This window comes from Empidonax traillii, unplaced genomic scaffold, assembly GCF_003031625.1.
Source record: "Empidonax traillii isolate 1590-97213 ecotype Southwest subspecies unplaced genomic scaffold, ASM303162v1 scaffold579:size954524, whole genome shotgun sequence".
In the NCBI taxonomy this organism is placed as follows: Eukaryota; Metazoa; Chordata; class Aves; order Passeriformes; family Tyrannidae; genus Empidonax; species Empidonax traillii.
Window position 1 is genome coordinate 12,908 of NW_020955772.1, and position 26,087 is coordinate 38,994.

A 26,087-nucleotide genomic window follows, 5' to 3' on the forward strand; every position below is an offset into this window, starting at 1 on the left:
GATCCAGTTTAGACTAAGGGAGATACCAGAACCCAGGACGTGAGGGCTGTGTGGGAGATCCTCCAGCCCTCCAGCTGCCCAAGAGCACCGTTTCCTACCCAGGCCCACAAAGCCAAACCCTCGAGCCCTTGGCAGTGACGGGCACGGCCACGTCCATCCCCAACCCTCGCACCTCCCAGCCTCGCCCACTCCCCTTTGGCACCCACCCACCCACTCCCCTTGCCCCGTGTCGCTCTGGCAGGGCCTGGGGGAGGCGGTTTTTGGGGCGAGGGCCCCCGGGGAGCCGCGTGCCCCGCAGCGACGGCGCGGGGGCCGTGAGGAGCCGCGGCGGGAGCGCGTGGGTGTGTGCAGGCAGGGCTGTATATCCAGTCTGGCAGAGGGTGTGCCTGCTCACAACAGCGGGGAGCCGAGCTGGGAGCAGGAGCCCTGAGACACCCCGGGCCAGGGGGACGTATGGCAAGGAGGGGCTCGGCAGATTAACCCCAGCACGAGCCGGTTCGCGGTCGCCCCTGCGTTGTGAAGTGCAGCCCCCCCTGTCCCCCCGAGCCCCGCGGTCTGATCGCAGCCATGCTCCACTCTCCGCTGAAAACAGCCCTGGCATATGAATGCTTCCAAGACCAGGCCAGTTCCACCCTGGCTCTGCCCTCGGACCACAAGCTGAAGACCAAGGGCACGGGGAAGCAGCGGGTCCAGGAGCAGGTGATGATGACGGTGAAGCGGCAGAAGCAGAAGTCGTCCGTGTCGTCGAGCGTGGGCCACTCCAACCGAGGTAAAACCCTTGGACGGCCAGGGGGTCCCCTCTGGGGACGGGGCTGATGCTCTGGGGGTGCTGTTGTGGGGTTTTGTTTGTGGGGGACAGACCGGTTTGCGTCTCTCTCGGTCACCCCCAAGCAGGGGATGCCGAGGTGTCTGGCACTGGATGGAAGAGTCAGGACACGACTCGGAGCTGGATGCATCGACTCTCTCCCCAGTGGAGCTGATCCCCCGGGAGTGCTGCACTGCTCCACCTCCCCGAGGCACTTGGACATTTCGGTGTGGTGCTGTTAACCAGTTTTCCCCTGGCTCTGGCTGCCTCAGTTTGCAAATCCTTCCTCCGCAAGTGCCTCCACGGTTGGAATTCTCCACCATCCCCTCCTGTGGATGGGCAAAGCTGGCAGAGCTGCTCCTCCACCGTGCTGTGGGGCTGGAACTGGCCACGCTCCGGGGCTCACTGCCTCCTGGGCGTTGGGCAGGTGAGGAGCAGGCAGCTGTGCCCACTCACAGGGCACAAACCTCGGCCTGGGATTCGACTCTGGAGCTCCCAACACGTCTGCCATTGACAGGCTAAGAAGTGTGGGAGTCTCTGGGACACCCTGGTGTGAGTGGCAGGAAGGAGCTGAGCTGGGAGAAGTGTTCCTGGTGGGGTTGTTTCAAAGCCCCCTCCGTTGTGCAGAGGAGCAGGAAGGGTTCTTGGGGTCTGGGCAGCCGCTCCAGCTCCGTGCACCGAGCCTGTGCCACACAAAACAGGCAGTCAGCTGAGTCCTGGAGCCGGCTTTCCTGCTGGAATACCTTCCTCTTTGGCTCAAGGCTTGGCAGACCATTTTCTTTGCCATCCTTGGGGCTTTGAGAAAGCTGGTTTGGAGGTAAAGCTGGAATCAGAGGGTTGAGACAGCTCAGTGCAAAATCTCACAGACTTGGAGATGCTTTGGCAGCAGGAGAGAGAGTTCTGGCCTGGCTGAGTCCTCCAGGGAGAGGAAAGCTTGAGGCTTTGGTGGGGGACATGCTGAGGCTAAGACTGAATGTTCAGCTGAATGTTTGGAGTGAGCTGGAAAGCTGGGAGAGCTGTGCCAGGCTCTGGCACTTTTGGGAACTATGCCTTGCCTGGCAGCTTTTCCAAGCTGGACTGTGAGGTGTCAGCGCTGGTGAAGGTGTCATGGTCCAGACACACGTTTTGGGCTGGTTTGCCATGAGAAGTCAGATGGCACAAGGCTGCTGGGTGAAGTGTGGAGGTGGGTGCTCCTCTGGGAGTCATCCTGGCTCTAGGCATTGGAATTGCTGGGATGGGGGGAACAGAGTAGGCTCCTGGTGGAGGGCACATGTGGGAAGAAACGTGGGCACCGCCAGGAAAAAAAAAAATCTCTGCTTTCTGTTTTTTTTTGTGGACACAGACTCCAAGGGGTGAGGGGGGCTGAGGCAAGGAGAGCTTTCTTCTGCCACCCAAGTGGGAGATGCAAATCTTCTCCCACCTCCAGAGGGTTTGTCGCTTGAGGTGTTACGGTGGCAGAGCTGACAAAATAAAATACACGCCAGGAGGAGATGAGGGGCTCTGTAAGGGCATCAGGGCACTGCCAGCCTCCCTCTCCAGTGGAGGGGCATTTCAAGGGCAAGTGGGCAGAGGAATATCTCCCTCCCATGGGCAGGATGGAAGGATGGCAGCATGGGATTGTATTTGGAGAGGAGCCCGGGTGAAACCCATGGGACAGGGCAAGAAATAAAACAGCACATTCCCAAGCCAAACCCCTCCTCCAGCCCCTTTTGGGAATGTCTGGGGAATGGGAAGTGCGTGGAGATGGGCAGCTCTGGTTTCTGTGTGCCAGGGGAACTGAGTCTCATCCTGCTCCCAGGAGCTGCTTCCACACACGGGGGCGAGGCCGCCCCACTCCCACCACGGGGGGATTGGCTAGCAGAAGGTGCTGGTGGCTGATTCACTCCAGCAATTGCTCTGTCAGTGAATTTCCAGATGGATGGAATCCCAACAGGGCGAGAAGTTGCCGTTTATTCTCAGGTTTTTCTCTTGGTTGGTGCCTGAGCTGGTCAAACTAAACTTTCAGGTGTTGGTTTTTGCTGCTGTTGGCCAAAGATTAGCTGGGCAGGCCTGAGGAGGAAAATTAATGCTTCCTACAGACAGGCTACATGGGTCTGTCAGACGTGGATCCTGCCTGTCCCAGTGCTCCTCCAGCACCAGCTACCTGGGATTTCTCAGAGATGCTCCTCAAAGGCAGTTCCAAGCCGAGGTGTTCCCAAAGCCCCTTCCTTAATGTCCACATGCTTTGTTCCCCCTGCTCCCAGACAGTTCTCTGCGTGTGTCTGGGCAGGTGTTGGTGCAGGTCCAGGTGTCTGTTGCTGCATTTTGATCTGTGTTTTTAGGCAGAGCTGCAGCACAGGCCAGAGCTTCCCCCAGCTCCAGGAGCCTTGTGGGTTTGGGATGGGCAGCACGGGCATGGAACCCTCTTGCATGGGTTGGAGGGTGGTGTATCCCATACCTGGAGCTCCTTAGGAGGGTCAACACACACTCCCTCGGTATCCTGCTGATTGATGGATGCAGTAAAATGAGTCAGTTATTTGGAGTCCAGCAGGTCATGGTGTTGTGGCCACTCTCTGAAGATCTGGTGTCACCCAGCGTGTGGCACAAGTCACAGCAGGGCAAGGTGATCAACCTGGGCTCAAAATGGTGTGCACTGGGGTAGGACAGTGAGCAGAAATCAGCTGCCTGCACCCACAGTGGGGCCTTGTCTCAGCACAGCAGCTCTGGGTGTTCCTAAGGATGACCTGCAGAGTCTGGGAGGGGTCTGTGGGTTCTTTGGGGTCTGCCCTTTCTTGGGTTTTGGATCCGTGGGGGTGTGTTCTCCTCGGGTTTTGGGTCTGTGGGATCTGCCCTAGGGCATATCTGTCCTTCCCCCCATGGGAATACCTGACTGGATGGCTCCCACTGAATTTGTGAGTAATGCAAATTTACAGGGAAAATGAATTTCAATGGCACAGCAGCAGAAAAGGCCAGGCTGAGCTGAGCCAGCTCCTTGTGGCCAACAGTGCTGCAAAGTCCTCTGGCTAAAGAAAGGTCCTGCCAGGGACTTGTCACTGAGGAAACCCAACCAAGGACTGTCATATCCAACTGTCTCATGGCTGAGCTGGGATTGAGAGGATAGATTCCTGTGCTGGCTGTGGCTGAGAGGGGAGAAATCCCACTGACCTCTGATGGGATCCCACCTGGTTTTGATGGGGGTCATTACACTGAGGTGAAGGGAGGAGGAAATTTTGGGGAGGGCAAGTCTGGTTCTTAAACTTCTGTACCCTTCCCCCAGCATGATTCAGTGAAAGCCTCCTGCTCTTCCACAAACCTCAGATTACTGGGGTAGGAAAAAAAGTACCAAAACCATTCAGCTCTTAGGCCAGAAGGCAGAAATGAAGTTTGGTCATTCCTGCAAGAATCTCAGCGTCTGGGATTTCACTGCCACCTCTCTCTCCTAGAAGGCATCCAGGCTTTGCTTTGTGCCTCCCACAGGCCCTCTTGTCTTACTATGTTTTTCCTATGTTTAATCATCCTTATTGTTTGAAAGCCCTGCATGGTTTATGATTTAACTTGTCTAGCCTGCACTACCAGTGCCTGGTTCTTGTCTTGCCTTTCCCTGCCACAGATTAATATTTATTAACGTGCATCCTTTTCCACAATGCTCCACGTTGGCTTTGCTGTGTCCAGTCGAGGCCTTGGCTGTCCTTTCTGCTCTTTTGAACCCCAGTTCTTCTCCTTGCCATCTGCTCTCAGCTTCAAGAGAGGAGAGCTGCCCTTGGAGAAAGCAAAGAACTCATCAAGAACACGCACACTGCTTTAGGTGGCAGTCTCAGTTTGCTCTGCAACGATCCATAACAGGGATAGAGAGGAGCATGAGGGCAAGGGGAGGATGTAGTGGGGTCCACGGGGGTGCAGAGTGCAAGATATTGCAATTCTTACCTGGTTTAATTAGATTTTGCCCTCACGGATTGTCCCCCTGAAGGTCAATAAGATTTTCAATTGACCCAGTTTTGAAGGAAGTGCCTTGGGGGGAATGATAACCCGAGGAGGGGGAGAGCCTGAGGAGCCCTCAAGGGGGTTTCCTGTCCACAGTGTGGTCACTGGGAGGCTGAGCTTCATCTGGGTGATTTGAACCTCATCTTTTCTGCCTCTGTTCCATCTGTTGAGTGGTCCTTTGTCACGAGGAGCAGCTGATGGAGCTGGGGGGGCTCAGCCTGGGGAAAAACAGGCTCAGGGGGGACCTTCTGGCTCTCTCCAACTCCCCCATAGAAGGGTGGAGGCAGGTGGGGGTTGGGCTCTGCTCCCAGGGAACAAGGGACAGGAGGAGAGGAAACAGCTTCAAGCTGTGCCAGGGGAGGTTTAGGTTGGATATTTGGGAGGAATTTCTTCCTGGAAAGGCTGGTCAGGTGCTGGCACAGGCTGCCCAGGGCAGTGGTGGAGTCACCATCCCTGGAAGTGTTCTAAAGGCCTGTGGATGTGGCACCTGGGGACACGGGTTAATGGTGACCATGGCAGTGAGATCCTGGAGGGCTTTTCCAACCTGAATGGTTCTGTGATTCTCTGTTATCTACTGCCAATATCTGGATTTTATTGGCTCTGTGTTTGTCCAAGTGCACGTGGGCACTTCAGAGACCCAACCAGCTGCGTGGATGACAACAAATCGGACACAGAAAACTGTGGACATAGCTAGGAAAAATCACCAAGGAGTCACCTCCCCCAAAGAGCATTTCCACACCCTGCAAAAATGGGTGGGGTTTTTTTTTAGATTGTCTGGTTTTACCCCAGATTCTGAGGACCTGTGACCCGCTGAAAAGAGGAATGTCCTTCCTCTCCCTGAGGGCTGATCACGCCTCCAGGCTGGTTCTTAAGAAGAACCCGGCCAAGAAGTGTCTAAACTTTCAGAAACAAACAAAGGTGATGTTTTCTTTAGCCACCTCCATCAGAAAATCCCCAGGTCCTTCCTGCCCTTCGGACTGAGCTCTCCAAGCAATAAAATCACAGTTGTGTGGTGGCAGGAGAAGCATCTTCTCCAACCAGCAAGGTGACTTCAAAATGCCTTGCACATTTGAGGTTCTATGTAATTATGTATTTACAAGCTCTTATGTGCAAGTTCTTGGAGGTGAAGGCAACTCTTCCACAACTGAAGGACATAAACTTGCAGGAGCTGCCCAATCTCTTGAATTTGGCCGTGTAGGAGTGAATTTATCCAAGAAAATTAGAGATGAGCCTAAACTGGCTTATTTTTTGGTGTCCTCTTGCTCAGATCCAAAGTCCTTGAGTCTTGAGTGCAGTGCATGGCAAGAACAGATCCTGAAAGGACAAGCCTGGTCCCCAGGGAGGACTGGTCAGATGGACCTGCAAGTCATGCCCAAAAACCCTTTCCTGCACCTGCTCCCTCACTGTGTCAGGAAAATGCTCCCAGGTGCTGATGTTTACAGAGAACAAGAGGTTGATTCAAAGAAAGAATTCCCAGGAAATTACCATGGGATGGCTTGATCTTTGTGCTCAGAATGATGGTTATCAGGTAACTCTGGCCCAAACTTAACCATTTCCAGCCCTGCCTTTCTACTGCTGAAGCCCAACACTAATTCCTGATCTGGGAATCCCAGGGCAGGGTGGGGAGGGAGCACAAGGTGAAGGACATGGCTGAGTGTCCCACTGCATGTCCATGGCCATTTCCATGGTTTATCAGCAAGCTCTGTGCAGCTTTATATACCTAAACCCATCAGGGCTAGAGAGATGTCAATAAGGGGCAATGCCCACCCAGGCTCTGGACTATGGAAAATGAGGTCCTGTGGCTCCCTGCACAGGTGAAAATACCTCACTACTGCCTATTCTGCACTGAGTGATGGTCTCCAGGTGCTCCCATCCCTACAAACTCACTCCTCTCTTGTTGACAACAGAGAGCAAATCCCATTATTATCCACGGGAATCATCTTCCTGAGAAAATGCAAGAATTTTTAGCCACAAACCAAATCACCATAACAGGTTCTGGGAGCCTCAGGCAAGGCAATAAATCAGGTTTATTCTGAGCATCAGTGGCTGTAGAAGACCGGAGTGGCTTCGGGGCCTTTGCGGTCGAGCTTATCCAGTTTATCTCAAGAGATGAGTCTTATCAAGCAATCACAAAGATTAGGATATTTCTGACATTACCCACCAGTTTAGGTGCATAAGCTGAGACAGGTATGTCCTGATTCTGTACGTTGTTAGGCGCTCAGAGCTTCCCCTGGAAGTTAATTTGAGTTGTAGGGTTTGCACTTCCTCATAACGGGACCTGGGATGATGCCACGATCCATGGGCGCTTCTGGAAACGAAACCTGAAGGGCATTGAACTCTTTGGGACCATCTGAAGGGGGTTAAGGAAATGGCCCTGTGGAAAGAGAAGGACTTGCTTCGTTTTTGCTTGTAGTGATGAGTAAAATGTTTTGGGGAGGGATCCAAGGTTTGCACTGCCAAAGGCTACCGGGGAGAGACAGCTTTGGGAAGGGCTGGGGTAGGTAAGTCCAAACACCCTGGTGAAAGCACTGAGGAGCAGTAGAAATGGCTGATGGGTTCCTCCCGATCCAAGATGTTTAAAAAGCATATCTGAGACCCAGACTCACTTTTCTGCCCATCGTCCCAGAAATGACGATGGAGCTTAATACAATTTCAGGCAAAGAAAGTGCAAACACACCAAGCGATCTTTTAGAGATGACATTGAAATTTAAGGCAGGGAAATCAGGCTTTTTAATGTTTGACTGGTTTAGATCCCCATGTGTTAAACAGACTTGATCATCCTTTACCTGTTGTGCTTGTTATTGGCTATTTATTGATTTTAGCAAGCCTTGCTCAGGCTGCTTGTGTTGATGTGGTTGTCAGGATTCAGACACAGAAAGACAGACCATGGAAAGAGTCAGGGATGTTTTTTTCCTCCAGAGAGGGAAATCCTTTTTATCTCCAAGTCAGAACGAGGGAAATGTGTTCCAGGGTCAGACCTTCCAGGCTGTGCAGCACAAAATATCGTCAAGTTCCTCTCACAGAGCAAAGAGGAGTTCACCAAGCTGATCAGAGGCTGGAGCAGCTCTGCTGTGAGGAGAGGCTGAGGGAACTGGGGTTGTTCAGCCTGGGGAAGAGAAACTTTGAGGTGACCCAGTTCAGGCCTTCCAGTGCCTGAAGGGAGCTGACAAGAAACACGGAGAGAGACTGTTTACCAGGGCCTGGAGTGACAAGGACAAGGGGGAATGGCTTCCCACTGACAGAGAGTGGGTTTATATTATGGATGAGAAAATAAATTCTTTGCCATGAGGGTGGGCAGGCCCTGGCACAGGTTGCCCAGAGAAGCTGTGGCTGCCCCATCCCTGGAAGTGTCCAAGGCCAGGTTGGACGGGGCTTGGAGCCACCTGGGCTGGTGGAAGGTGTCCCTGCCCATGGCAGGGGATGGAATGAGATGGGTTTTAAGGTCCCTTCCAACCCAAACCACTACATGATTCTACGACCCAAGACACTGGTCTGGTTCTCTGGTGCTTTCTTCTTGTCTGCTGTAGATTTTATTGCACTGGGTCTTTTGTGCTGAAAAGCTCAGAGTGTCACCTGTGGCCTGAGAGCTGGAGTTTCCAAGAGCTCTTCTGGAACGACCATCTTCTATGAGTTGCCTGCAGTGGCAAGGGCTCAACTTAAAACTTGTATTTTCTGTGTTCCTGTTGAGATTTATAACTGTTACTATTCCATAACTAAACTTGCTGGAAAAAAAAAATAAAATAAAAAAAAAGAGCTCTGTGCTCTGAAATGTGTCCCATGGGAATACTTTCTCCTGCTGAACACCTTTTTTTTTTTTTTTTCCTTAACAGGTTCCATGTATGATGGTTTAGCTGACGGTTATGGCTACGGGACCTCCCGGGGCAGCTACTACACCAAAACCCAGACAGGGAACAGCAGCTGGGGATATCCGGTAAGATACTCTTTGATCTGGGAACTGTGGCTTGCTCTGAGGTACCTGCACAGAAAGAATTCTCTCATAGTCTTGTAGGAAGGTGATAGTGCTTCAGAAACGTGCCCAAGAGAGGTTATGCATCACTATGTTCTCTTGGGAAGTGATTCAGTTCGAAGGGGGAGGATGATTGAGGACCCTCCATCTATGACTTACGTGCTTGGGGACTTCAGTGTGGACAAGATTTAGTTTGGGTTTGTGGATTAATGTGCACATGGAAGGGGTTTGAAGCTGTCTGAAGGATCAGTGTTGGGTTCAGACTCCTACAGCTCAGTTCAAGTTTGGAGCACATCCATTGCCCACCTGGAGCAGTTTCCACTTTTGCTTCTGTGCACCAAAATGTCCCTTTGAACAACATTGATGTGGTTGAGGAGTGATGAGGGGACCTGCATTACAACTGTGTTGCTGTTCCCAATCTCATGCTAGTGCAGACCCTTGCCAGATATTCTCTGTGCTTGGAAGGAAAAAAACAACATTGTCCAGTTCTTCTGCAGTGATTCCCCAAAAAAATTGTTCCAGAAAAAGCACAGGTGAGATAGTCCTTGTCTTTGTGCAGGACATCCCACAGAGTCCTGCTCCTGTCCTTGGTGACAGGCTCTTGGTACACAAGGAATCACTCACTCCAAACCACCCCACAGCCTACTGGCACAGCTTGTGCTCGTGTTCCACCTCAGGCCTGTGTTCTGTTCTTTCCTGGCTTTTCATCAGCTCTGAAGTAGAAAGGAACAATTCAGCTCTGGGATTTGAATATGAGAAAAGGAAAGGGCTCTCCTTTCAACAACTCTGGGACTGCAAAGCAGCTCCGAGTCGACCATCAAAGGCCTGAACCAGGAAAGGTGCTTTTGCTGGCTTCAAGCACACAGACAGAGGGCTGCAGCTTTTCCTGGTAGTTGCTGGATCCTCTGCCTGTTCAGAGCATCAGCATTCCTCCTTCAGAAGGACTCCTGTGTCGTTCCTAATGGCCTTGGTGTAGCACTCTTGCTTCAAGGCAGCGATGTCTCTTGATGGGTTTGCACCACTGGGTTTTGCTGCACGTTCAGCAGGAAGACTGGGAGCACTGGAATGTCTTTGAAATTTTTATTTACAGCCTGTCTGTTGTCTTGTTTCTGTGCCTTTTGCTGTGCTGGTTAAATCCCAGACAGTGGGGTTTCTGCCACCAAAAGGGTGATTGTAGTGACTGTGATTGGAAAAGCAAGTCCAGAGGAGGCCACCAGGTTGAGTAAGGGGATGGAGCAGCTCTGCTGGGAGGAAAGGCTGAGGGAATTGGGATTGTTCAGCCTGGAGAAGAGAAGGCTTTGGGGTGACCCAATTGTGGCCTTCCAGGGCCTTAAGGGAGCCCAGAGGAAATATGGAGAGAAACTATTTACAAGTGACTGGAGTGACAAGGGGGAATGGCTTCAAACTGCCAGAGGGCAGGGTTAGATGGGGTATTGGGGAGGAATTCTTCCCTGGGAGGGTGGGGAGGCTCTGGTTGCCCAGAGAAGCTGTGGCTGCCCCTGGATCCCTGGAAGTGTCCAAGGCCAGGTTGGATGGGGCTTGGAGCACCCTGGGCTGGTGGAAGATGTCCCTGCCCGTGGCAGGGGGTGGAGCAAGATGAGCTTTACGGTCCCATCCAACCCAAACCAGTTTGGGATTCTGTGATGCCTCAGAGCATTTCACTGTCCCTAAGGCAGTGATGGGGCCTTGCAGAAGGGTCTGGGCATGGCAAACAGGCAGGGGGTTTGTGGCCACCAGAAATGTGCAGCTGAGGCACCTCCCGAGGCAGAGGTGGAGTCTCCGAACCTCACAAGTGAAATGATGGTGATGGTTGGTTTCGATGATGTATTGCTGCTGTCCACTGTGATTCCTGAATGCAGTTTGTTATGCTTTGTGTAAGCAAAAGTGCTCTGTTTCAGCCATTTCAATAGTTTTCTGGATGGATTTTTTTTTCGTTAAAGAGAGAGGGAGCTCAGCCCCAGCTCTGCAACAGCCCTTTGAGCTCATGCTCCTGCTGGGAACATGGTACTGCAGTCAGTGCTGCTGGTGTGAGGATTCTTGTTAATCTTGTTAATTAACTGATCTTATTGCCAAATATTGTGACACCTGGACAAAGTCTAGGTAGGTAGAAATGCCACTGGGTGCTGGGGATTTCACCCAGCAATGTTGAAGAGCTTGGAAGGTGATGATGAAGATCAGGGCCTCCATTAGACACCAGAGTCCCGTGGACACAGAATTTCAGTCACTTGTGGTTCCCCATGGACTTCTGCAGCTCTGGCTGGTTTTTGAAGGTCTTTTTTGGAGTTATTTATGAGGGAAGATCTCTCTCCAAATTCAAGTGCCTTTTGTTTTAGAAAGTTTTGGTAAAGGTCTTCAGGACCTGGGCTACTGTTCAGGACTGGGACTTGTGAAGGATTCACGGTAAAATCTGTCTTACCTAACTGTGTCTATCTGCAAATCAGCCATTCAGTCCTGACAAGTCGTGTTGGCCTCCTCCCCTGGCCAACAAAGAGAGAGGTACGAGGAGGTGATTCATCTGCTGTATCTTGGAGATCTGTCAGGTCAGGATGAATCAGCTCCTCTGGATTCCTATCTCCTGCCACCGGGAGCTGGATGGGAGCAGTCACATAACAGGCTGCAGGTTCAGGGAGATGAGTCCCAAGTGCCATTGGCACATTGGAACATATAACCTCAAGCCTAAATCTGCTTAACAAGCTTTAACAGGCATCATATTCCCCAACCACACTGAGGAACCTCCTCCGTTTTGCTCCTTTCCAGAAAGTGTTAAAGGTTTACACACATCCACCACCAGTCTGGGTAAACTTCAGTTTTGGTCTGCAGACCTTTTCTGAAGTCTTTGCAGGCTTTAGGCTTTCTAAAAAAAAACATTTCCTCTTTGTAATCCCTGGGTTGGAAGGCATGAAAACAAAGATGAAGTGAATCTATTTTTGGGGGAATGAAATTGCTGGACTTCTTTCCAGCTGGACCTGGAGCCGTGGATGTGCCTCAGAAGCAGCAGAGTCCTCTGAGGTGCAGAGGCAAATTCAGATACTGCAGGGAAATGACCCAGTTTTGTATGGAGGAAAATTGCTTACTCTTAATACCCCTGGAGTTAAAAAGGTGTAGCAGGCAATCCATGTCCATGCTGTTGCTGAGGCACTGCCCTTAAATTGCCTTAATCCAAGACATTGCCTTAGATGGTGACGTTAAAGGACAGGAGGTTTCCTGTCTCACCCACACCTCTTAAAAGCTGTTATCCCTGGCTTCCTCCTTTTGTCTTGATTTGTGCCTTCCTGGAAATGTGTCTTCCTTTTTGCTTCTGTGTTTTCATCTTTTATGATACTGATGTTCAAATATTAGAGCAGAAGAAATGATAGATCTGGAGGAGGAGCTGTCTCTGGATCAGTCACCTTGGCACAGGCTGCTCAGGGCAGTGGAGGAGTCACAAAACGTGTGGATATGGCACTTGGGGATATGGTTTAGTGGTGACCATGGCAGTGCTGAGGGAATGCTTGGACTTGGTGATCTCAGAGGGCTTTTCCAATTCTACGAAAAAGCCATAGACTTAAAAATTCCATTATTCTTACACTGATGACTAAAACCTCTGATTTACCCTTTATTAAAGATTATTTTCTGTTTATTCCTCTTGTGGAGTGCCTTGCTTGCAGCATTATTGTACCTGGCACTGTAGTAGTAGTGGTAGTAGTAGAAGGCAACGCTGGAATCAGTGGGGCCACTCCAGAAACAGGCACTTGGAACATGAGGGCTTTGCACTTGGCCAATCCAGCAGGAACTGCGTGTGCTGTGTCCTGATGTAAGGCCTGAGTGACGCCACAGGTCCCACAGGAGGTTCGGGGGTGACCAAGATTTACCCAGACAAACCTGAGGGAGGTTTAAGGAAGATGAACTGGGGCACCCAGAGTGGTGCAGTCATGGCAGGAGGAGGCCCAGCACGAGCTGCCCCCTGGACTCTGACACCTCAATAGCACCCCTGAAACAGGATCTGCTCAGCCCTGGGCTCAAAGCCAAGGGCACAGCCTGGTGGTCCCTGAGTCGCAGCATGTGTGGTGCAAACCCCCAAACACCACTCCACCTCCTGATGTCCAACCTGACCCTACTCCTGTCCCTTGTTCCTGGGAGCAGAGCCCGACCCCCCCCGGCTCCCCCCTCCTGTCAGGGATTGCAGAGCCAGAAGGTCCCCCCTGAGCCTCCTTTTCTCCAGGTTGAGCCCCCCAGCTCCCTCAGCTGCTCCTGCTGCTCCAGCCCCTTCCCCAGCTCTGCTCCCTTCCCTGGACACACTCCAGCCCCTCCATGTCTTTCCTGCCACGAGGGCTCTGCCCTGCCCTGGCCCACCCAGCTGGGTCCCTGTAGCAGTGATGTCCCTGATGGCACTAATGAAAAAACACACACTTTGGTGATCCCTCTGCTCTAGAGACTGGGAAAATTCTTAACCAAATGGCTTCTGTGGGAGAAGGGTTCCTCCCCCAAGTGCTTTATCTGCATGTGAGTTGTCACCACCGGACAGGAATGCTCCCTGCTATCCCTGCTTGGCTTTGCTTCCCGTGGACAAACATCCCTCATTGTCAGTGGGAACTTTGTTCCATTGGGATCTCAGGTCTGAATGTGTCATTTCCTGTGATGGCTGCATTCAAGTTTAAAGGAAACCCCAAAACAGAGGGGTTTGGACAATCTTGTCAAAGAAAACAAAGATTTAGAGTCACTGAACAGTCATTGCTTGGTCAGACCCCAGTGCCCCTGTGAGGTTTTGCAAGAGGCTTCATGCTTTGTTAGTAGCAAGTTGGACGTTGCCTTCCCTGGACAGAACAAACTGAAAAACCAACACCTAAATCTCAGTTGCATTACAAAACAAAACAAAACAAAACAAAAAAAAAACACCAAACCAAAACCAAAAACAATCAAACAAACAAAACCAAAACGAAAAATCACAGCGAAAGGCAGCACCCAGGAGAGGTGGGAAAGAGCATTTCAGAAATAGATAAACAATGTCTTTGCTGGTTTTGCAATTTTCCTCCCTGCCATGCCGAGTGCAGGAGGCAGCAGCTGGAGCGTTTCGCAAGCGGCACCAAGAGTTTTTTCCCCACCCATCACCCAGGGTGGGACCTGTCATGTTGCATCGCCTGTGCTTTGCCCTCCAGCCTGGGAGAAACCTGCTCCTGACGTGTTTATACGGAGCCCTTCACTTCTCTCTGTCTGCTGCTCTAGAAACAAACAAATTGCGAGGGGAGAAAAAAAAATTAAATAAAATGAGAGAGCCAGGTAATGAACTGATGGCGTCCTCAGATGCAGGAGGCAGAAACACCCCTGGAAAGGCAGAGCTGGGATCAGAGCATCATTCCTGGGGCTGGTGCACCTTGCTCTGTGCTTCTGCTTCTCTGGGAAGTGGGAGGAAGGGAGGGACTTTTCCTGACAAGCAAAAGAGTTTATGGAAGAATAAGGACTCACAAGATAGTGCCATTTTGACTTTCTCTTTAGAACCAGTTGTATTCCAGCTGAAATAAAAGGTTAGAGATGTTTATTCACCTGTTTTGTGAGACTGTTGGGTATTCCGACTGTTGGGTATTCCAGCTGTTGTTCCAAAGCATATTGCAGGCTGAGAACTGGTGATCCACAAATGCTTATTAATTTACAGGCTGCTGCCAGTGCAGGGAAGAGCTTACCGCCTGGGCCTGGCAGGAGCACCGGTGCTCCCAGTGCTGCCTCTCCTCCTGTCCCTCCCTACCTTGTTTTAATATGAATGATCAGCTCCCAAGGCCTGGCCTCAAACATACAGGCTCATTTCACAGTAGGGAGGAGAAGTTCAGGCTAAAATTCAGGATGTTGGGTTGCCTGGCTGCACATGAGCGTCCTCCTGAATCCCACAGGACAGTGCCAGGTGGAATGGCTGCAATCACAGGATCATGGGATGGTTTGGGTAGTGAGGACCGTAAAGCTCATCTCATTCCACCCCTGCCCTGGGCAGGGACACCTTCCACCAGCCCAGGTTGCTCCAAGCCCCATCCAACCTGGCCTTGGACACTTCCAGGGCTGGGGCAGCCACAGCTTCTCTGTGCCAGGGCCTGCCCACCCTCCCAGGGAAGGATTCCTTCCCAATATCTAATCTAAACCTACTCTACATCAGTGTGAAGCCATTGCCACTTGTCCTGTCACTCCAATTCCTGATGAACAGCCCTTCTCCAGCTTCCCTGTTGACCCCTTCAGACACTGAAAGGTGCTGTGAGGTCTCCACACAATCTTCTCCTCTCCAGGCTGAACATCCCCAGCTGTCCCAGCCTGTCTCCACAGGGGAGGGGCTCCAGTCCCTTTATCATCTTCTGGCCTCCTCTGGACTCGCTCCAACAGTTCCAAGTCCTCATGCTGGGGACACCAGAACTGTTGGCAGTACTCCAGGTGGGGTCTCACCTGAGCAGAGTAGAGGGGGATGATCACCTCACTCACCTCCTGCCCACGCTGTGGGATGAGCCCAGGACACCACTGGCTCTCTAGGTTGCAAACTCACATTACCACAGGAGTTGTGTGCCCTCCAAAACGCTTTCCAGATGTTGCAGTGCAGGGGGAATCACTGCTTTCTGCCCCCACCCCACTCTGTGGGACTTCCTCGCCTTTTCCAGCGTGTCTCCCCACTCCTGAAGGGTGGAGGTGTGGACCTGGCACACCGGGCAAACACCCACAAGCAGTGGGAAGATGCAATTCAGGCTGTTAGGAAACCTGAGCAGCTTATGAGGTTTGAAGGCCAGAGATTTATTCTTTCCTTTCACTAGTGCTGCTCTTCACAGGGAGAGCTCACCCTACATGCAGAGTGGCATCAGCAAAAGCTGTGAGATGGTTGTCAGGTGGCTCCTTAAAACCACAGACTGTGTAATAGCATCACCTTCACCTTCAGAGATGTCATCTCCTTTCCAGACACACTGCCTCAACTCCTTCCTTGCCTTGCTTCCTATCTCAGTGATCGCTGCAGCCAGGGAGGAGATCACAGCACAGGGAATTCCACTGCTTTGGCCACCACTGCTCCTGGGTCAGCATCCAAAACGGGGAGAGAGGTTTCAGTCTGGGAAAGCTGCTCTGAGGACACAGACACAGCACTTTTTGCTGAGATCAAGAAGGGTTCAGGATTCACAGGGACTCTTTGGCAAACAGAAATCCACCGAAGCTGGCAGGACGCTCCTCATCGATTCGGAGGCCTCGGATCAGGCTCCTGCTGCAAAGAGGGATTCTAAGATACCAATTAGGTCCATGCCACTTGAAAGAGATTAAAATGGGCTCAGCCAAGCATCTGGTAGAATCAGCAATAAAAGTCATGCACTGACTTTGGTAATGAGCTTCACATCACACGGGAACTATTTTCCCATGAGTTTGCAAAAGGCTTCCCCGCCCTGCCGGGACCTGCACTGACTTGCCACTCAGGGCTCCCTGTGTTGCAGAAAGCTGTCTTTCCAAACAGGCAGTGGCTTTGCTTCTCCCATCCCAGGGCTGGCAAGGAAGAGAACAATTCTGCAGGCCACTGTAAAACCCAGCAGGAAATCTAGAATTGATAATTCCGCGCCAATAAACAGAGAGACGCTCACAGCTTCCCTCGCCCGCCCTGCCACGGCGGGAGAGCTCTGCAGAGCAAACAAAAGCCTTAGATAAACAACAGGTTGGCTGAATCAGTTTCAGCAGATGCCCAGGGGCTCCACAGCTCTGCCAAGCTTCTTCTGACAGCCCTACAAAATAAACCCAGCTCAAACTGACTCATAAAGAAAACCAGCAGGGCTCGCGTCTGACAAGCTGGTGTCTGTCCCGTGGCAGCTGCCGGGGGCGAGCCCTGGGAATGGGTTCCCTGCTCCAGCGGGCAGTGAAATCCCCCCTGTGCCTTCCCACTGCAGCCTCGTCCCATCCCTCACTGTCCCAAGGGTTTGTGAACGTGGGAAAATGAATTAAAAAGGAGGATGATGTCACTTTAGAAGGGCACGCACGGTGCGTCACGGCTTCGTGAAAGGTCACTTCGCTGTTGTCGCATGTGCTGCACCCCAGGAAAAACTGGGATGGAGAGAACCTGCGTGCCTGTCCATCCTGGACATTCCACAGATCACAGAATAATGCTGAGTTGGAAGGGATGCACGAGAATCATCCAGTCCAACCCTCAGCCCTGCACAGGCCCATCCCCATGTGCCTGTGAAGCATCCAAACCCTCCTGGAGCTCTGGCAGCCTTGGTGCTGTGCCCACTGCCCTGGGGAGCCTGTTCAGTGCCAACCACCCTCTGGGGGAAGAACCTTTCCCTGAGATCCACCCTGAGCCTGCCCTGACACAGCTCCAGCCATTCCCTGGGGGCTGTCCCTGCTCCCCCCAGAGCAGAGCTCAGTCCTGCCCCTCCTCTGCCCCTGCCCAGGCAGTTGAAACTGCAGGGAGGTCTCCCCTCGGTCTCCTCCTCTCCCACTGGCAGGGGAGCCCCTGAGACCCATCACATGTGCCCCATATCCTTGCTCTCCTTATGACATCCGTGTTGTTCTCCCAAACCTGTGGCACCAAACCTGCACCAGCTTTGTTTCTGTGTCCTCTGCAGTAAAGGCAAAGAGAACCTGCTCCCCCTTCCTCCCCTTCCAACAATCCACCTGAAAAGTCCTGCAAATGACAGAGGGCTCTGGGTACCAGCACAGCTGGACTAAAGGTTTCCTCTCACCCAGATGCTGTGCCTGCAAGGGAATCCCTCTGGGAGGTTTTCCCTGTGCAGCTCTCTGGGACTCAACTGAGAGGATTCCCTGCATTCCTGAATATCAGCTTGTTAATGGAAATATTTGGCTTAATTAATTAACATAATGACCATTCTGCAGAGTGTTGGAGACGGGGATGATGCTGAGTGTGCACAGGGCTGAGGGACTCGGGGTGAGCCTGCAGAGAATTCCCATTTCTCTGCCATGTGGTGTTTCTAGGTTAGGAAATATGGGGTTTTGTTGCAGTGACATGAACTATTACACCAGGCACAGGCTTTTCATATCTCCATGGAAAAAGTGAGGTGCCAGTGTTGACTTTTTTCTCCCAGCCAAAGAGACCTTTGGGTGGCCTTTGCAGAAAGAGGCACCTGAAGTTCTGGTGCTTAGAGTTAGATGAGAAAAAGAACACTTTGTCCCAAAAAGGGACCACAGATGAGCTTTGCCCAGATAAACCAAAGGGAGATGGGGCAGGCAGTTTTATTCTTTAGTTCTTTTTATCCCTGTTTGCTGCATGTCTTGGAGATCTGCTTCCCAGAGTGCAGAGGGGGTGCAGTGCACAAACTCAGTGTCACAGGGCAAACAGCACGAAACCAGCTGTATTTATTTTCCTTTGGGGAGCACACACCTCAGTGGCTTGTCTCTCATTTGGATACAACCCTGCAGGCTTCCAGATGCCAGCACTGACATCCAGAAAGCTTAATATTGCAAAAGAATATTGAATTCATCCTTGGTGTGGCAAACTTGATGCAAATCTGGGGGGGGGGACGGACTTCTGGTGAAGGGGTGCAGTGCAGTGGTTTTGAACTGACAGCAGAACAGCTAAAGCCATTTTTTGTTTCGTTAATTGCAGATGATTTATTTTGCCATCTTCTATCTTTTTCTTTTCTATTTCCTGGCTTAGTCACCTCAGCTTTTATTGCACATCCCGCATTGTTCCCAGAGCATCCCATTATGTGAGCTGATACTACACACCTTGTAACTCATAAGCAGATAATCGTTGTCTCCACTTGTTTCTTGGCACAGTTTGATTCGAGAATCCCTTCTTACTCATTTTGCACTCCCTTTACTCCCTTCCTAAGGAACTACTAGATGGGAGGGGAAGACAATAGCATAAGGAAATGAAAAATAAACGCAGGCACTGTTGGGAGGTGAGAATGTGGCATCAATTGTGAGGGCAAGAGATGTGCTGTGAGCTCCTCAGACCCTGTGTGTGTCGGCAATAAGGCATTTTCTCTGTTGTTGGGGTCATGTTTGAGCTTTCAGTTCTGCTTTAAAGCTCCTGGATGCCACACCCTGATCAGTAAGCGTCCCAAATTAGGTTGGTGTCCCAAATTTAAGTTAGATATCAGAAAGAAGTTCTTCTCCCAGAGGGTGGTTGGGCACTGAACAGGCTCCCTGGGGCAGTGGACACAGCCCCAAGGCTGACAGAGCTCAAGAAGATCCCATCAGGCACATGATGTGACTCTTGGAGATGGGTCTATGCAAGGGCTGAGGGTTGGACTCGTTGATCCTCCGGGGTCCCTTCCAACTCAGCATATCCTGGGATCCTGTGAAATATTGAGTTTGACACCTTTGTAAGGGCTGCAGGTGGGATAACCTCCCACAGATTTTGGGCCCCCAAAAAAAAAAAAACACAAACCACCAAAGATCCACAGTTTGGGGGGTTTGGCAGCCGTGACACCCACACAGGAGCGGGTTCGGCCGTGTGGCTCTGCAGCTCCTTCCCTAACAGCTCTGTGCCCCGTTTTGTCGTGTTGCAGCTGTACAACGGGACCCTGAAGAGGGACGTGGAGAACAGGCGCTACAGCTCCTACAGCCAGATGGAGGGCTGGGGCAGCAAACACTACGGCAAGGCCGTGTGCAGCCCCAGGGCCGGCAGCGACTACTGCTTCGTGCAGAACATCAAGAGCAGCCGCAGCGAGCCCGACCTGTACTGCGAACCGCCCAGGGGCACCCTCAGGAAGAGCCAGGTCGGGGGCCGGGCAGAGCACAAGGCCACCCTGAACCGCCAGAGCATCTACAGCAGCTGCAGCACCCAGCAAGGAACCACCAGGACGAGTAAAAAAATGCCGGCGCGGGCCCTCTCCTGCCCCTCCAGCAACAAGCCCGACGTGGTGTACGCCCAGCCCATGATGAGCTGCAAGCAGGACGCCGTTTATGGGCAGGCTCAGTCCAGCTCCAAGTAAGTTTGCTGCGATCTGAAGGGAGCGGGGATGAGGTTTGGGGAGGGCTGTCAGAGCCGGTCACCTGAGCTGCTCCACCGGAGATCCCTCCCCGGTGTGCCCCGCGCAGCAAAGTGGGTCGGATGAGTCAGGTTCTTGGAGGGTTTATTTCTCTTCCCGGGCTATGGAGAGAAATCAGCATGACTGGGAAGCCAACATGACTGGCTCGGTGTAGATATCTCTGCTGGATCCGTGTGGTGTTGGGCAAGATGATGCCTCAGCCCCTGTGGCGGCATCAACTGACAGCGCCTTTGCAGGGTAAGGGTGGGGAGGAGAAGAGCAGAAAGCCTGGTGTGCCGTCTGGGTGCCTCTCCTGGCTGTCAGGCTGCTTCAGTTTGGTAGAAAATATACCTAAAAAAACACCCCCATCAACTGTCTCTGAAGGAGTTGGTTCCTGAGGGTCTGACTCAGAGCAGAGCTGAGAGCCTGCTGAGTGGTGGTGTTTACCTCTCTTCTTTCCACCCAGTCTGTGCCTCATCTGCCCAAAAGGTTTGATTTGGGCTCCAGAAAAAAACAGAGTCCACAATTGAAATAAATACCCTAACTGGAATAATTTGCCCAGTCAGTAAAGAGGAATCAGTGGTAGCTGTTAATTCCTTGCTGTCCAGAGCATCCAGTCCCATCTGGGTTAGGAAATACATAAGGGTGGAAGATGTTCCATCACATGTCAGCATCAGATCCTTTCTTGTAGAAGTTGCCTACAGCAACAGGGCAGATAAAACACCCCAGGGAGCTCAGACACTTCCAAGGATGTAACTGGACAAAGCAGCAGAGCTTCCACTAAAAATCACCCTTGTTTGGGCGGTGTCACTGGGGTGTTGCTTGAAAGCTGTTTTTAACATCTGAATGTTCCAGATTTCTCTGGCTGAGCCTCCCTGGTTTTGTATTGAGCAGGAGTGTGCCCCAGAGTGTGTATGCCAAGAAACATCACTCCCCCATTAGCATGTTATCATGAAACCTTGGCTACCCATGTGTCCAGTGACTTCTTCTTTAACAGGAGCAAAATTAGCCCTGGCCAACCCAGAGCACTGGTGGCAGTGACTTGCTGCTATCAGCAGCTTTGTGAATCCTCTGGAACGGGAAACTGATGTTACGTAAACTGGGAATAACTTGTGCTAGGGAATTTCTGACTGAAGAGCATAAAAGTGCAGTGGGAGGGATGGCAGGATGACTAAACGTGGGGCTGCAGCTGCCTTCTTCTGGGGAGGACAGTGCTTTTGAGAAGTTACTGCCAGGCAGGCCCTGTCCAAGCCAAGCCCTGCTCTGCACATGGCTTGGTCACTGCCTTGGAAGGGTCACTTGAAGGAATGATGGCATTTTCTGAGGAGCAGAACTGCTGTTGTGAGAGGAACCTTCTCCAGTGCTGGATGGCCCCTGGTTAGGGAGTGGCTCCATTTATACACTTCTCCTGGCTTGGGGCATGGCCCATCTGGCAGAACTGGTTCTGATGTGGAAACGTCGGCTCCGAGTCGGAGGCTCAGCTGGGGCTGTGTCCCCTGAGTAAATCTGATCTGGCTGGGGCACACCCCCTGCTCCACCTGAGACTGCAGAGCTGGACTAGTGCTGAGGGCAGCTGGTGCAAGGAATTCTGCTCCAAGGGGACGAGGTTGGCATCAGTTGCATGTAAAGCTTTGGAAACGTAGGAAGGAATTCTCCTCTTTGGAAAAATTACTCTTTTGGAAGACTATTGGCCCCTAGAAAGTATGTGACAGTCACTGTTAGCCTTCTGCTTTGGGTGGGAAGGGGCCTTCAGAGGCAGGTTAGGACCATGTCTGGGCTCTCTTTGCTGTGTAGGATTGTTGTGTTTGGAGGGTTCTCCACTTGGAGATCTCAGTCTTCATTTTGGGTCACCTGACCTTTTGAGGAGGGAGAGGTTTGCTTGTAGGTACCCCTTTATTAACCTGTGCATGGAGAACAGGGCTCAGCTGGGTCACAGCTGCTGCAGTGCCCAGTCTGGGGCTCTGCCCTTCCCTTCCAGGTCGAGTTTGTGCCTTTGTAACAGGGATAATGTCGTGCTGGGTTTTTGTGCTGTGAATCTCCTGCGTGGGTGGATGTCTTGTGTGCAGGTTTGCAAACCACCTGCATGAGGCAGGGAAGGGCTGGATGCTTTCCATGCTTTCCAAGGCGATCCACGTCGTGATTTCCATTGCTGTGAGAGTGGTTGCAGTGGGACCTGTGATCCACTGGGTCTGTTTGCCACATAAAATTCCTATATAATGCAATGGCTGTGGATGGTGTCAGCGCTGGTTCAGATGTCCTCTCCTATGGATCTGATCTCCTTGGACGGTGTGAGATGAAAAATGAGTGACTCTATGTTCTCAGGTAGTGAGAATGGCGTGGAGATATCAAAATACTGAGCGTGCAACAAGTGCTTGACTGAGTGTCAAACACTGTACTCAACAATCCCTGTGTATTTGGTCACAAAGTTATTTCATTTCTGGAACTACTCTTGACTGTGTGATTGCTGCCTTTTATTGAACAAGTTTTGGCTGTGTGAGACATGGAAGAGCTGTTTCTTTGATAGTTATCTCTCAGAGAGCCCTTCCTCTTACAACAGCAACTCTGACGAAGGCACCTTTCCTCCAGCTGGCTCAGGAGTAAACACCTCGATGTTTTTCAGGAAAAGCCATTCTCTGATTCTCTGATAAACTAAACCATGACATAGGGTTTTACTCACCCCATAGCACTGGCTCTGGTGATGAAATCTGAGTTTTGCACTGTTTGTCAGATCAGAAGGTTGGGCACTAGTGACTTGCTTGAAGAAAACTCCTCCTGAAGTGAGTTCTCTTCCACTGGCCCTGTTGTTATGATCCTGCCTCGGCGAGCAGAGAGGGACCTTCTGATGCCCCTTCCTTTCTTCCATGAAGAATTTCCTCATGGAAAGGTTTGTTAAACATGGGAAGGGGCTGTCCAGGGAGGTGATGGAGTCCCCATCCCTGGAGGTGTCCAAGGAATGACTGGACGTGGCACTCAGTGCTCTGGGCTGGGGGACAAGGTGGGGATCGGGCACAGGGGGGGACTTGATGACCCTGCAGGTCTTTTCCACCCTGAATGGTTCTGTGATTCCAGACATACTTCTCTATAACCACTGAGGGACTTAGGCCTTTATAAGCATTATGTCATATCTGGATCTACATTTCCAAGCTCAGCACATCTGTCCTGGGCTCAGATGTCCACGGGTTGCTCTGGTGGCCGTTCTCAATGAACAGCACTCAGATGTTGCCAAAGTACAGCCCTCTGGAATGAGTCCAGCTACCTGATGGAGCTGGAGAGAGTCTCCTTGGTGTCCAGGGCTCCCTCATCCCCCCAGAACCCTTCTCCTTTCTTGTGACATCCCCCAGACCTGGAAACTCTCAGCAACAGCGATTTCAGCAGCTGGTGAAGAGCACCCATCTTTGCTCACTTTAAATCTCTTCCTCTGATGGGTGGCACTTGCAACATGCTCCAGGTGACAGGTTGTCACCCTGAGCTAGGCAGCTTTCATCTAAATAACATCTTGCAATATTATTTATGTCGTTTATGCCCAGTCAGGAAAAAAGTTTCTACATCTTGCTCTGGCCATCAGGTACCGATAAAGAGAAGAGATAATAAAGGAGGTGATGTTTAATGCCTCTTAGGAACTTTTGAGCCTTTGTCCCACTTCATTTGGACTCTGAGGGACAAAAAACCCCCTGTGTGTACCACCCCCTGACGTTATGTTGGTTCTGTTTGTAGAGGTGTTGCACTCTGTGCTTCAGGTGCCCCATGGGACTGAAAAGGCCAGCTGGTCACCTGGTTCCAGCAGTTTAGGACGTCCCTGGTGCCCTTGCAGAGATTCAGGCAGTGGCCAGTGAAGCTGAATTCGGAGCTTGGCCACTGAGTTACCCCCCTAACACAGTCAGTGCCCTTCTTGTCTCCAGGGGAACCCCAAGTGTCTGAGCTGGAGATGTTACTGAGAGATCAGACCAACCCCAGGCCTGGTGAAGGATTCAGGGTGTTCTCGTTTGGGGAGATGGAGAGGTGAGCTGGGGTGTCTGCAGACATTCCCCAGCTTAAGGGCTGCTGATACAGATCAGGAGCCATTAATGGACACCTACAATCCCACAGGCACCTTTGGCCTCCTTTTAAGGTGTGGATACATTTCCCTTGGGAGTTCTCTGTGTATGAAAGAGACTAAAACACCTCATCAGAGATCATGTGAAAGCAAGTGACTCTCGAGGCACCTGGAAATATGTAATCTCTTGATGCTGCTCTGGTAAAGGTCTTGGATACCTTGGCTGCTGGAGGAGACAGTAAAGGCTGGGGTTTTCTTTGGGTTTTCTTCGGGTTCGTATTTGTCTGTGGTGACACCCCAGCTGAGCTGCATCAGCCTCTGTGCTCTGTGAGTGAAGTTCAGAGGCAGGAACTGAGTGTCCCATAACCACCCCTGGAAATATAAACAATATATTGTTTATATTTATAAATATAAAATATTTATAATAGATATAAATATATATTTATAAAACTATAAACAAACTGTGAAAACATACTGAGGTTCCTGAAACAGCCAGAAAAGCTGCTGAGGGTGTTTTCTGATCTATCTCCTGTCTTTTGGGATAAATAAAGGTGATCAGTATCAAAAGACTAATTCTCCAGGGCTTCATGAAAGCAGAACCCTGTACATAAAAAGGCACCTTCATTTTGGTTTGTTCTCATTTGGGACAAAACACCCCTAAAAGTGACCATTTCACCGTCTGGTCCTTGTGATGGGAACTTGTCTGAGCTGTGTGTTTGCACCCAGAGCAGGTGCTGAGGAGCTGTTTGTGATTCTGGCCTGGCAGGGTTCCCATCACTGCTCACGAGGGGGATCCCCCATCATCAGCCCCGTGTCACTCTGTGCCCACCTCCCACGGTGTCTCCCCACGGAGCAAAGCCTGAGAGGGAGCTCCAGCTGAGCTTTCAGTGGGGTCAGAACCTCAGTGCCAGGTCCCAGAGATGGAGGTGGCTGCCTGGCTGTTGGGTTTGCTCCAGTGCAGCTTCATTTTGAAAGGCCTGGGTGTGCTGAATGCTCTGAGTGTTTTCACTCTGATGTTATCAATGAACAATGACATTTGCTACGAGTTTTCTGGCTTCCTCTCATCTCCTGGGATTTGTAGCCCCAAGAACCAGGATGGAGACTCAGATTTGATTAACACAAATGCAAGGTGAGGGAATTTGCCTTTCTGTGACACTGATCCTCTTCAGTGTTTGTTTCCCTTCCATTCCAGAGTGTGATCATCTGTTTTGTCTCCACTGAATAATTTCCATTTACCTCCATTGATTGCTTCTGCCTCGTGGAAGAGGAACAATCTTTGGAGCTCTTCCTACCAGGCACATTGGCCAGGCTGGAGGTGGCCACTTGCCAAGAGTTTGTCTTGGAGCAGGATGTTTTTCCCCTAGTGTAGATCTGGTCAGGCTGATGAACAATCTCCCTTTAGCTGGGCTTTGCCAGGGTCATTGCATTCCCAGCAAGGAGAAATCTCTGAGCCTGGCTGCTCACCCATCCTGCTGAGGAGCCAGCAGGGAAAAGGGAACCTTCTCCACCTTTTCCCATACCTGGATCCCTAGATTTTTCCTGCCCTCTTATGGAGTGGGTGGGAAGCAAATTGCCTTCCTTGAGTAGCTGGACCAAGTGGAGATCCTTGTTTCTCAGAAAAAGTGCATTTGATCTAAAAAATTATAAAGGAAAAAAAAATCACCACGATTTACACGGCCACATTTTTACTAATCTGCCTCCCTCCCCACACTGCTAGCCCAGGTGCCACTTCTCAAAGAGGTCCCTCTGGTGCAGGATCCATCAGTGTCTCAGCTCTGTCGTGTCTCAGGAGCATGAAAAAAACTGAAGTGAAAATCCCGACATCCTGGGTCAAACCCAGGGGGTTCTGGGGCTCCATAATTTCCAGTTTAAACTTTGTCTCTCCAGTTTTGTGTTTCCCTGTTGCAAGTTCGAGGGAACTTCCTTGGTGCCAAGTTTTGATGAGGATTCAAACTGATGAAAAGTCATGTAATGAAGTGATGGTTTTATTGTCAATGTAGAAATGGAAGTGGAATGAGGTTCCTCCAGCCTTAGATATCGAATGCTTAAGGTCCAGTCCAAGGCTGTTGTCTGTCATTCCTGCATTCCAAGAGAGGAATTACCTCAAAGGTAATTGGCTCATTTGAAGAATTTATTCAGAGTCACTGTGTTTTGTCAGTCTACTGGATTGGCTGAAGAGGATCAGCCACGTGTGTGATCATCCCCCCTGCACAGCCACTCACAGCTGTGACAGGGAGGAAAAATTTATATAAATAAATGTGGCTCAGAGAGGAACTGGTTTCCTGATTTGCAGGTAAAACTAACTCACCATCAGTCCCAGCTGGGTCCTGCACAGGGAATAAACATCAGTCAGGTCCAGCTGGCCAAGCAAAGCCCTCACACTTTTGGATCTCACCCCCTGTTGATGAAGCA

The 26,087-nt window shown here is 51.2% G+C and overlaps 1 protein-coding gene across 1 annotated transcript in view; it reads left to right on the plus strand.

The window, feature by feature from the left end:
* Window positions 1-567: 567 nt before the first annotated feature.
* The window catches only part of PKP1 (plakophilin 1), a 43,535-nt gene continuing 18,015 nt past the window's right edge, over window positions 568-26,087 (plus strand). Inside the window, exons 1-3 of the mRNA XM_027898118.1 lie at window positions 568-769; window positions 8,596-8,696; window positions 19,181-19,602. Coding sequence (XP_027753919.1) covers window positions 568-769; window positions 8,596-8,696; window positions 19,181-19,602 — 725 coding nt within the window. The remainder of the gene's footprint in view (window positions 770-8,595; window positions 8,697-19,180; window positions 19,603-26,087) is intronic.